The sequence below is a fragment of the Meleagris gallopavo genome, chromosome 1 (genome assembly GCF_000146605.3).
Source record: "Meleagris gallopavo isolate NT-WF06-2002-E0010 breed Aviagen turkey brand Nicholas breeding stock chromosome 1, Turkey_5.1, whole genome shotgun sequence".
Taxonomy (NCBI): domain Eukaryota; kingdom Metazoa; phylum Chordata; class Aves; order Galliformes; family Phasianidae; genus Meleagris; species Meleagris gallopavo.
In genome coordinates, this window is record NC_015011.2 from 48,539,834 (window position 1) to 48,551,473 (window position 11,640).

The 11,640-nt window shown below is 43.7% G+C and overlaps 1 protein-coding gene across 3 annotated transcripts; it reads left to right on the forward strand.

Annotated features, from left to right (window-relative positions):
- The first annotated feature begins 6 nt into the window (after positions 1 to 6).
- LOC109367243 lies at positions 7 to 4,247 on the forward strand. Of its 3 annotated transcripts, none has more exons than XR_002114170.2 (3): positions 7 to 1,625; positions 3,028 to 3,168; positions 3,806 to 4,247. XR_002114170.2 is itself a non-coding variant. In XM_031554332.1 (3 exons), exons 1-2 carry the CDS (start codon positions 243 to 245, stop codon positions 3,106 to 3,108), a joined length of 897 nt encoding a protein of 298 aa, XP_031410192.1. In that variant the 5' UTR covers positions 7 to 242; the 3' UTR covers positions 3,109 to 3,168; positions 3,806 to 4,247. The 3 variants fall into 3 exon arrangements, 2 of the variants coding, with proteins under 2 accessions (XP_031410192.1, XP_031410193.1); XM_031554332.1 differs by having other exon boundaries at positions 7 to 1,058; XM_031554333.1 differs by having other exon boundaries at positions 7 to 1,010.
- Positions 4,248 to 11,640: the final 7,393 nt, after the last annotated feature.

Sequence of the window (11,640 nt, forward strand, 5' to 3'; positions counted from 1 at the left end):
TCTCTCCGCCCTTGAATATTGTCTATTGGGGAGAGCCACATGGATCTCCCCGCCCATTAGCCACGGCCCACGTCCATCAAAGAGAAACATCCACCTTCCAGCTCCTCTCATTGGACAGTCTCGACAGTACCCCCTCAATGATTGGCTGCTCCGGCTGACTGTCACATATTGACGTCTCCTCCCTCGCTGGCTGCCCGATCCTCCTCCCACTCCTCCCGTTGGCTGGGAGGTTGGCCCCGTAAATGAGACGCCCGCCCCTACTTGCCCCGCCCTCTCCACGCTACGGATTGGCCGGTGGGTTGCGCCCTCGCAATCCATTGGCGAAGGGATGTGCTCGTCACACCCTAACATGCAGAGGCCCGCCCATCGAGCTGCGGCCCTCGGCGGTGGCGCTCGAAACGAGGTGGGAGAGAAGGCTGCACCAGCGTGCCTCCTTTCTCTGCCCAATGGAGGAGACAGGCACACGCGGCAATGAGGAGGACCGCGGCCATCGCCGCCTCATGATGCCAGGCGGCAACAACGCCACACTCCTGCCATCTGCAACGACGTTTGCTTCTTGCCCCGCCCTTCCCACACAGCGATTGGGCGGGGAGGATGTCAGTCGCTCTACTCGCCAGTCCATTGGTGCGCGGCGACTCCTCCGCAGCCAACTGGCAGCCGCTCCCGGTGTCACCCACCGGATTACGCGCAGGCGTGGGCGTGAGGGGCGTCCCCCACCCTATGATTGGTTGAGTCAACTGTCAGTCCCCGCACTGTCTCGCGGCGGCGGGGGGGAAGGCGGTGATGGGCCGCGTGAGGCGGCGGGGGCGTCACGTGGCTCCCGCCGTTGCGCACGTGACGGGGCTGGCGGCCGTTGGTGTGGGGGGAGGGGTTGTGTGAGGTGGTCCCGGAGGGCGTGGTTCGGAGGCTTCGCACGGTGGGCTGGAGGGAAGCGGGGGCTGTGGGATCAAGAAGAGCTGAGGAGGAGACGAGCAGAACAGAGGAAGGAGCGCTCTGAGGGCACCTGTTGGGTCAGCAACACTCAGATGTGGGGCTCGGTGTTGGATGACGTGGTCTCCGTAGGTCCCTTCCAGCTCTTCTTCTGTGATCACAAAGGCATTTGAGAGGGAGAGAAAATGGGAGTGTGCACCCCATTTCCTCTTTTGGTTCTCCAGTACAGCTGAGGACTGGTGTTAGCACAGTGGCTGTCACCTCCCGGCCTCAAACTGTGTGCCTGCGTGCCAGTGCCATGTTTCCACTTGGTCTCCTCGGGAGAATCCCATTACAACACTGCAGCAGCTGAAATTGGAGTTTTGGTGCCAAAAAGCAAACGAGAGATGCAATAATACGAGGGAAAAGCCTCGGAAAAGCCAGTTTTTTTGTTTTTGTTTTTGTTTTTTTTTCCTTGGAGCATGCAAAAGGAAACAACATACGTAGTACATTTTGTATAAGTCTAGGAAACCAGAAACATTCATGTCAGTGGAGCAAAAGGTGCCACGCTGCAATTGCCCCCGTAATTTCACGTGGTAGAAAGCAAGCATGTTTTGTTGGATGGATGGTCCAGCAGGTCCCGCGCAGGTTCACGCATGGATTTGGGGGAATCTCAGCTCCTGGGCTAGTTCCCGGCTCTCAGAAAGTCCTAACGTGTAAGAAGAAAATAGTCCTTACTATCTTTTCACGCTTCTCCCATTTGCATTTCTGTCCAGAAGCGGGACGTAGTTAGCTAGTGAGACTGCATTTTTTCATCCACTGGATGTCAGTGTTACGCTACTGCTGTGGTGCATTGCCAGGTGCTGGGAGAGCTTTGGCTGCTTTGGGGTGAGGGATTCAGGAAGAGCTTTCTCCTATGGTTGGTTTGCGATGCTAGGAAAGCGCAGGGGAACAGGTTTGATAGTGTGTGGACATTCTGCCTTTGGGACCCTACTCACAAGGCTCATAAAGTATAAAACCTCAAAGTGACTGAGCCCTGAGGGAGATGTGCTTCAGCACTGGGGTCAATTCCACCTTTGCTTCTTATACACTGAAAATACATGGCCTCATCTCTTTAAAAATCAGATTTACTCATTATACCAGGGACAAATAATGCTGCATCTAACAGAGTGGGGATGAAACACTAGAAGCAGCCTTGCAATCTGGATTTGGAAGTTAGGTTTTCTTAGACCTGACAGTGGTTTATTATTTCCAGCAGTGCCATAACCTCCTTTTTAGAGGTTTGCTAGCTTTTTTAAATTAGTGTATCTGAACGAACTCTGGTTACAGTCACCAGAAGCTGTTGGTATTGAAAAACAGTTATTGCTAAACGTGTCCTTTTCCTGCTTCAGATCCTTTAAGCCACAGCTATGTACGGGGCACAGAAAGTACCTGAGTGGTTACTTGTGCTGCAAGTAGAGACAGGTTGCCTTTTGGGAAGCCGCAGCAAAGCATATGTTGATGATCTTTACTGAGCATTATTTTTAGGTGTTTTGGTATGAAATGTGGCATTGCAAATATGATCTAATGCTATGCTTTATCAACAACTGAATAGCAGCCAGCATTGGGGAAAAAAAGATGGCTGTTGTTAAAATGATGATTTGTGGAAAAGTAATAAAAGAATTTATGTTACTTCTTACATATGAAGACAGGCTGATTAGGTTATTCTCTTGCTTATTTCTTTCTATTGGAAGCTGCATTTTGTTCTATCCTTTTCCTAGAAAACTCCAGTGAAGATTCAGCAGGCACATGGCATCAAAGTAGCAAAGGAATAAAACATTAATATTTGGAAACATTGGGGTACTTTAAAAATACCCATTATCCTTATTGAAAAATATTTATCCTAATTACTACTTTCAGAAAACGTTTGCTAAGAATTCAGCATTTCCTGTTCCATCAGCTGATTGGTAAGATTTCCCAACTATTCTTATGCATTCTTCACATAGATTTCCAGATAGAAAGCAAGAGACAAAGGAAGTAAGACTTCATGTGCCTGGGAGCTATAAAAATGGGGATAGGAAGAAAAAAGATTTGTATTTAAAATAAAGAAGACTTCATTTTTTTCTTTTGCTTTCCTAGGTCTTCTATAACAGCAGAGAACAAGTACAAATGAGCAACGTAAAGAAAAAAACAGAGGAAATGAATACTAGCATTAAATGAAAGCAGGACAAAAAGAGAGAAATACGTCAAATGTAATTTTTGAACTTGTACATTGGCCAGGTGATTAATGCTAACATTCCTGCTTTGCAAACCTTCCCCTCCGCCCCCCTCCCCCCTCAAAAAAAAAAAATCTTTAAAACCCCCAGCATTCGAGGATCTGAGTTTTAAGTCTTAGAAACGTCTACATCCGTAACTGTACTCAACACAAGAAGCTTATTTTGACATGACTTATTTTCAGGTGCTGTACCCATGAAAGCCATGCAGTTGCGATAGTTTCAAGAACAGTTTATGAATGTCCGAGGTGAAATGCTTAGCAGAATTTCCAACTTGTGCTGCTGTGCTCACATAATTCTCTTGAAAGGAAAAGGGGAAAAAAGAGAAGTTTGTCAGCCCACAGCTAAAGGGAAAATATTACCAATTTGATGGCAGCTGTTCTGAAACAGAGAACAGTTTATTACAGTATTTTGTTTTTGTCTTTTTTTTCCTGGAGGCAAAACTAAAACAATGCTTCGTTAACGCTATTTGAAGCTATTTAAATATCGCAATTTTCAGCAAAACAATATTAACATGTGGAGTCTTTTAATAGAAAAAAAACGCAATTAGGAAAATGTTCTGAATAATATTGTATTCCTTTACCCAGCCTTTTTTCTACCCACTTTTTTTTTTTCTTTTTTTTTTTTTCCTGCTATGCTGGCAGAGGAAGATGTCTGCTTTGTGCTTCCAGTTCTGAAAATGAAGCAGTGTGCACATAAAAGTTATTGGCAGCTGTGTTGAGGCCAGAGGTCATGCAGCTCTACAGGCAAGATTTTATTTACCTTTTCACCTCCCCATTTCACCAACTTGGTCAGAGATGATACTCAACAGCAGCAGGAACTTATACACAACAGTTTGAGTCACCTTTAGCTGAACCTAAACAAAACTAAAGTATAGGTATGCGAAAGCAATTACAGCATTTTATTGTCACAGCTCCACCTTCATCATCAGGACAGTGTTAGAATTTTACATTGAGACATAGGGTAACTGCTAAAGGCACTCTCTCCTTCCACTTTCCAAAGTTTAAGTGTACACTGGAGTTTCCATTGCTTCGAGGGCAGCCACACTTTCACATGCAGCACTCATTTCTGTACTTTTTTATGTCACCCAGCCCCATTGTAATAGAATAATCAGGCTTGGAAAAAGAAGAAGGCTGGGACACAAACCTCCCATCCCCTCTATTCCTCAGGAACTGTGAATATATATGTACCCTTCCAAGCAGGGAATGAGGAAGCTGTGCATATCTAGTAATAGCACACGTGCAGGACTAATGCTGTTACTGGAAAAGCTCCCACCTGTCTTGGCTATTTCAAACTCCTGCTGAGATAACAGGAATATGTAACTTTTTTCTCCCGATTTTTTTTTTCTTTTTTTCTGGGAGTTGTAGCCGTGTAGTAATTTAAGATGGCAGCTTTCCAAGGCTTTGCAGTGATTCTAATTAATTGGGTACATTGTTTAATTTTTATTTTAACTTGGGCTTTTTCCCTCTTATTCTAAAGGTCTCCCATTATCCTTTATTATGAAGGAGATCAACGCAAGCAGAATGGCTGCCTTAGTCTGTGGAAGCAACACTGTTGTCTGTTGAAAAGGTGCACCGCTGTCCACACCTGTCAGAAGGACTGAAAGCAGTACTCAGGTGGAATAGCAGTACTGCTTTGGTCTGGCGAGCTGGGCACAGACTGTGAGCAAGTGAGACTCTGCAAGAAGAATGCGTGAGAAAACAATGAGTGCGGTCTGGCAAACAGGGTGAAGTGTAACTGCAGAATGGGGCAAAATTGTTCAGACTGAAGGGCAGAAAATCTGGAGGTGGAAACATCTGTTTCCTTTGCTGGTGTGGAAAATCGTGCCTCCTCCAGGCAGACTGAGGAGGGAGACAGAGAGAGAACCCACAAAAATTGCCATAATCAGGGAGTTAGAGCTACAGTTGGACTGCTTAAACTCTCCCTCATGTTGGATGGTGGTTACACTATTGCTCCTTTCCAAGGCTTTTCATCCACAACTTCTCCAAGTGGTGTTTGATGGGGAAGCGTAACATCTGCATTTTTATTTTAAAAAAAGTACGTAACAAGACTGCTTATTGCCACCTGCAGAGGAACCGGAGTCAATTACAGTAGAACTTGAGGACAGAAAGTGAGAATAATGCAGGAAGGGAGCATCATAAGAAAGAAAGCTAGAAAGGAAAACGACTGCAAGACTGCACAACCTTAGGGCCAGTAAAAAAAAGATTTAAAAAGGAGTGCTAAGGAGTGGGAAACTGCATGGAAGGTTTCTTGGATCCAGGGTTGCACACAGAAGGTGTATTTCATCTCTCCTGCACAGATATATGGGCACACGAGCGCACACTGTCTTTCCTGGCTCTCACCTTTCCTGGCCACAGCCTCCTCCTTACCTTTGCATCAGCTGCTGCAGGGAGGCCCTAGCCCAAAGAAAGAGCTGCACAGAGAACAGAGGGTTGATGACAGTGGTGACAGCAGGAAGAGCTGCACAAGGAAATGGACCAGCAGCAGCCGTTTCCATGACTTGGCCTCCAGCGGTTTCTGGAACAGAGAACAGCAAAGCTGGGTGGGCCAGGCTGTTTGTTCTTTAATACTTAAATCTGACTGCTTACAAACCCTGTGACTCACTCACTCTCCCAGCTCATCTTCTGCAATGGTTGGCAGCAAAGTTAAATCCAGGTTCACAAGTACAGCTTTGTGTCACCCCCTTGATGGAAGCCTGCCAGCAGCTTCCCCGTGGCTGAGCTGCTGTTGGGAGCTCAGGGTGGGGCTGCATGGGTAAAGCCCACAGGCTGACTCCTGAGAACAATCACAGGACCCCTTGGTAGCAGATGATCTCTTCAAAACCACCTATTAATCACACACAAGCAGAAACGGAGGAAGACTCAATTGCTCAGGGGCTAACATGCATTTGACCCACTGGGCTATTTTCTTTTTTGCACAGGGAAGGAATGATGATGAGGATTCTAGTGGATTTCATCACACGCTGACAACCGTTTGCAAAACAGCATGTTATCCCCACACATGTGAAAAAGCAAGCAAAAACCCCAGGACTTTCCTTTCAATCCACTGAACTCCCGGACAACTAGAAGAAAGTCAAAAGTTTGTTGGGTTTTTCTTTCTTTCTTTCTTTCCTTCCCCTGAAGAGAACAAGATGTTCTGTGGTTGCTGTTCTGGATTCACTGACTGTGCTAAAGAAAGCATGTTCCCTCTCAAGAGCATTGAGCAGCTCAGTTCTACTGTTTCTGCTGCTTGGACTGCACTTGATTGCTGCTGCTGGCTTACTTCCTGTCACTGGGAACATTGCAGAGCTTAAACCAGCCCTGGCAGCAACTCTTCCTTACGGTTTTGCTTCCACGGGCTAACCATAGCACAAAGAGCAATGAAAATACACATTAAAAAGTACTCTTAACAAGGTGTTCCAGACCAGGGCTGTGTTCAAGAAGATGTCTGTGTTTATCAAGAGAGTCCAACTCCCAAATCCTCCTATCACAGCCATTTCTTTTGAAGCAGTATTCAATGATAAGACCCTACAGCGTTTTCAAGGGTTTCCTCACGTTAGCAACACTGCTGTACACAAGTGAATTCCCAATTACTTATAGCAAGCGCTACTTACATGGGAGACTTTGCAACAAGATGGAGCCTGCCTGAAACAACAGCCTCCTTTTGGCTGCAGGGTACAGCATCTGTGGCTGGCGCCTGTGCTTGTCTGTCTCTGTCTTTGTTCTTGTGAGTTTGTCTCCTTGGATGCAAAAGGGAAGCTGTTGGTCATACTGTGCTGTCAGGATCTCCAGCATTCATCCAGCGTAACCCCAATGGGTGCAGCGAAATTAATCCAGATTTGCTGAAGTGGAACTTTGGTTCTGTAAGTTAATTAACATGTTTAAAAGCGGTTTGGAAATTGGTGAGAAACCAGTGGAGACCACTTTAACTTTTCCTTCCAGAAAAGTTTTGATTTATTGAAATGCTATAGTCATAAATACCAAACAAAGGAAGTGAATATATTACAGTGTCTTCCTTGTGAAAGGGTAGTGGCAGATGCTTGGATAAACCAGGAAACAGGTCTTAATTTCAGCGCAATGCCTGCAAGGATTTTTCTCTCTCATACCTCTCCAAGAAGTTATTTTAACTACCTCTCCATGAGATTTATTAGGCTGTGAAGGAGAATTTCAAACAAATGGTAGAATAACAAGATCCTAGAAAGATACACTGGTGAATTGTCTTGCATTGCACTAGGGCAATGACCCAGACGACCTAGCAGCCTTTTCCATTTCTAACATTCATGATTACCACAGTTATACCTCAGGACACTGAACAGAGCCATTTTCTTCCTTTCAGAAGCAGTAAAATGTCACTAATGGCCACGCTAAATCAGAAGAACTTATCCTTCTGCAGATGTGTTACACACTTAGCAAGACAGCTATAAATGATCCCACTTGGTTTATATTTGCTATTTTCCATTTCTGTAGTGCAAGTGCTCTGCTCAAGGGGGCTGCCAGCGAAGGAAAAGAATTTCTGGTAGGAGTTTAAGGATAACTAAGGAAATGGTTGCATGACCTATAAAGAGAGGATCATAAATATTGCAATAATAAAACCAATAGCTCTTTCAAAGTTTAAATAGCTTTTCTTTTCAAACACTTGAAGTAAATGCCCTTTTCCCAAGGTTGTCTAGCATCTGTGCCTTGGGATTTTACTCAGTTTCACCAAATACATTGTAATTTCTCAGAGAGATAGCTATTCTTTTAATCATTTTTGTTTGTGGAAGTGTCCTCTTCAGAGAAGCTGGAACCCAGCTACCTCAAAGTGCCTTATTACTTCCTCTATTACTGAAGTTTCAGAGAAGCCAGAGCACAGCAGTAAAATAGCCCCTGCATTTCTTAAGCACTATGTTCACAAACAATGGAAGATGAGGCAAGTATTCTGTTCCTCATAAACAAGCAGCACTACTTATACATTTTCTTACATCCAAGGGGAAATCTCGGATACAAGGGTCTGCCTGTGTAAGTATTCAGGTATACAATTCATTTTCTTCACAGTCCCAACTGTGCAAAAAGCCAGACCTGGGCTGCTGTCAGTCTGCATAGTAGAATACAACTGACATTCCTATCCCACACACTCTGTTGGCATGCAACACGTAGCTTTTGTTTTCATGGTATAGGATCCAGCTCTAGAGTAAGCAATCTGTTTTCATGTGCTCATTTTTTTTTCCCCATACTCCATCTTACATCATTGTGTAACTAGTGCAGGGAAGCTCAAACTGATGTGTTCCGCCAGCTATATCAGAGCAATACATGCACATCTTGCTGAAGCATTCCTATTCCTTTGTCAGCCCATATTGCCATATTTATTTAATTTACATCTCAGGCCCTGGTTTGGGAATACTGTTTTGGATACAGTAAAAGGGCACTACGCCTGCCACAGGCAGAGGCTAGAGAGCCTTGATATTAGTGCTCAATCCTGTGTATCGGTCAGCTTGGAGAAAGCAGTATTCTTTCTGTGACAGCCACTCCAGGTTGGTAAATCAAAAAGCTGAAGAAACACGGTGTTTATTCAGCCCACAGTGGGCATGTGCCAAATCCGCCCCCAAACTCATGCAAAATGCTGATCTGGCCACAGCCCACTGGCACAATGTACTTTTTTCACTTGCACAATTGAAATAAAATTCACTATTCAGCAGAAGCTTTTTTTTTTTTTTTCTTTAAAGAAATCAAAAAGGCAAAAGACCCTTGAATACAGACAATACTTAGAAAGTATCCTTGACCTGACTTCCCTGTTGCTTGCCTTTGGTACCATATGCATTAAAATCTGCTATCATTTTTATATTCTATGTTTCAGGCCCTCTGTAATGGCTACATTCCTTGTTATTCGTGTTTTAGTTTGGTTCTATGCTCCATCAGCTTTCCTGCACAAATTCCACACATAACCAGGAAAATACAAGCAACGATTTCACACATCCACTGTCATTAAGTCTTGTCTTTCAGCACACCCTATCACCTGGAAGTTGCCTGTCTCAGGTACAAAGCAAGAGAAGGGCTGTTTCATGCTCACAGTTCTCCTAGAAAGTGACATATCTAATATTTTAGAAAAAGAAAACAAAACCTGACAAGGCAGATGAAAAGACAGGAGCTGGTATTGCAGCTAGGCAGACTGAAAATGGAGAGAAAAACAGAGTTAGGAGCATCTCAAAAACTTTTGACGTTGGCAGATCATGTTATGAATTTAGGATACACCAGCAATTCTGCCCAAAGTTCCTATGCAGATGCTTCTCAGCTATTCTTCCTTACTTTCGCGTTGTGTTGAAAAGCATGGCAAATCTGTCCACATTGTGAGTGAGACTGGAGAAGCTGAAACACTATATATCAAGGTGTGGTTTTCTACATCCTCACTCCCCAGGTATGCACGTGTAGACTTGCAGCAGAAATCAGTAAGTGTTGTGACAAGAGTTAGGTAAACATCTGTCAGTTCTGCTACATGCTACGTCCATATGTTTCTCTTCTGAGAGGGTTCCTACTGTTGTTTGTGCTTTTCAAAAGCTTTTCTTGTTTACGAGGATTCCCAAATTTGCAAATTTCCCCTAAGGACAGGGGACACAAGGTCTAGGTGACACAAAGAGGTCACTAATTCCTGGGCTGTTCCCTGATTTTGAAAGAGCGTGAACAAAAGTGTCAGGAAACAAGAAAGAAGTAAATAATAAATAGTAATATTAAAGATAAAGTACGTTTATCTTAGTTTCTTGGAAAACCTCCATAAGATAAGTACAGGAAAAGAAAAGACACAAAGTGATGGTATTATTAATACTGGAGCCTCGACATAACCTGTGAAATGAGCTTGGATTAGACAGACTTCTCTTAAACAGTAAGGATGCAATTGCTACATGGACTTTAAACACAGGAAGAAAGAAAAAGATTATGTTTACTATAAATACATTCTCATGTACCATAAGCCCAAAAGTAAAATAGAGACTGGATTTATTCTGAAACATGGTCAGGAGTTTTAAAAAAGGCTTTTGTATACCCAAACAAAGGGAGCGTGGGAAACAAACTGTGGAGTTACTTAAATGTCAAGGATTGTACTGTACCAGGTAAACCTGAAATGTAGCAGAGGGATTCTGTTTCATAAGTGAAATGTTATTACTGATGGGTACAAATTATATAGGAAAGATGGAAAGGAAAACAGAGGTAGCACTTTGTCATATGCATTTACAGCTGCAGCAAGACATAGTTCAGCTGCAAAGAGAGTGGTAATGAAAAATAACACCAAAGAGAAATTGAAGTGGACATCTGCTACAGCCTGCTCCAATGATGTAGAGCCTCTCTCGAGGTAGTCAGAACCAGAGGACACTGTACTTGTGTGGGCAGCTGAATTCCCCACATCTGTTAAGAAACTTAGCATTGGCCAAAGATGTTCACGTGTTACGTGGAAACTTACTCTAACCTAGAAAATACAGGTTCTTCACAAACAAATTTAAAAATCCCAACGATCTAGGAAGTGCAGTTGAGAAGTTAAAAACAACACTAATGAACAAATTACCTGAACATAACACAGCAAAGAGTTTATTTGTTTCACTTAGAAAAGGTCTTTGGCATAAGTCATTGGACACACGTACATTAAATATACAACTGCATCCCAAAGGAAGCATAGAAGGTACGCATTCAGCCGTGATGCTCTTTCAGAACCACTCCCCATTTCACATCAGAAATAGAGAGCTGCAAGCCCCAGTTTCATTACTCTTTTTCTAAAACCAAGACTGGCCAGTATAGGTCCCATGGTACACCACATGGATCAGCAAACCTGGGCTGAATGACCAAGAGTGAACAAGATCCGGAGAACAGATAACCTCTTAGGATTGTCCAGGCTCAGGAAACAGACTCCAAAGAGAGCTGACCTTGTTCTTCCCAATAGCAACAATCAAATATCTCCCATCTTTTCCACTCCCTTGGAAGGTTAATGACTTAGTTATGTTAGTTCCAAGAGCTGGCTTCTTATGCTAGGACAAAATGACATCTTATTTGAAGACTGCTATAGGTGCTGCTATACCATCAGCTTCCATTAAGAGACTTCTAAGAGGATTGACGACCATTGCTTCTCTCACCCTTCTGCCCCCAGCACCATCAACAACATTTTATCTGGAAAGTGACAGAGGTTCATTTTAAAGGTGACAGCCTTAGGATCCTAGTACTTATGGAGAACCACAATTAGCAAAATAAATGCAGTCACCTCACCAGCACTCAGACCTGTTGCCATAGAAGCAGCCGAATGTCCAAGTTCAGCTGATCTGCAGGGAAGAACAAGTTCCACCAGAGTCTGAAACATCCACTCTGGATCAGCAAGGTTGCGTGCATCCCTTAAGAGTCACGCTGAGTTTAAGAAGCAGATTCACATCATGCAAGAAAGCAAGTTTGCTCTCTTCAATTCAGTAAATTAATAGTGTGTAATAAGCCTGAGGAATTCTACTAGACTCTGGAGTCAAGGCATGAGATTAGACTTCTATGACTTTCAAACA

Coding starts and splice junctions, on each gene's coding strand:
- LOC109367243 (XM_031554332.1), top strand. CDS start 243: ATGAGACGCCCGCCCCTACTTGCCCCGCCCTCTCCACGCTACGGATTG. Junction 1,059..3,027: donor TGTTGGATGACGTGGTCTCC/GTAGGTCCCTTC, acceptor TTGCTTTCCTAG/GTCTTCTATAACAGCAGAGA.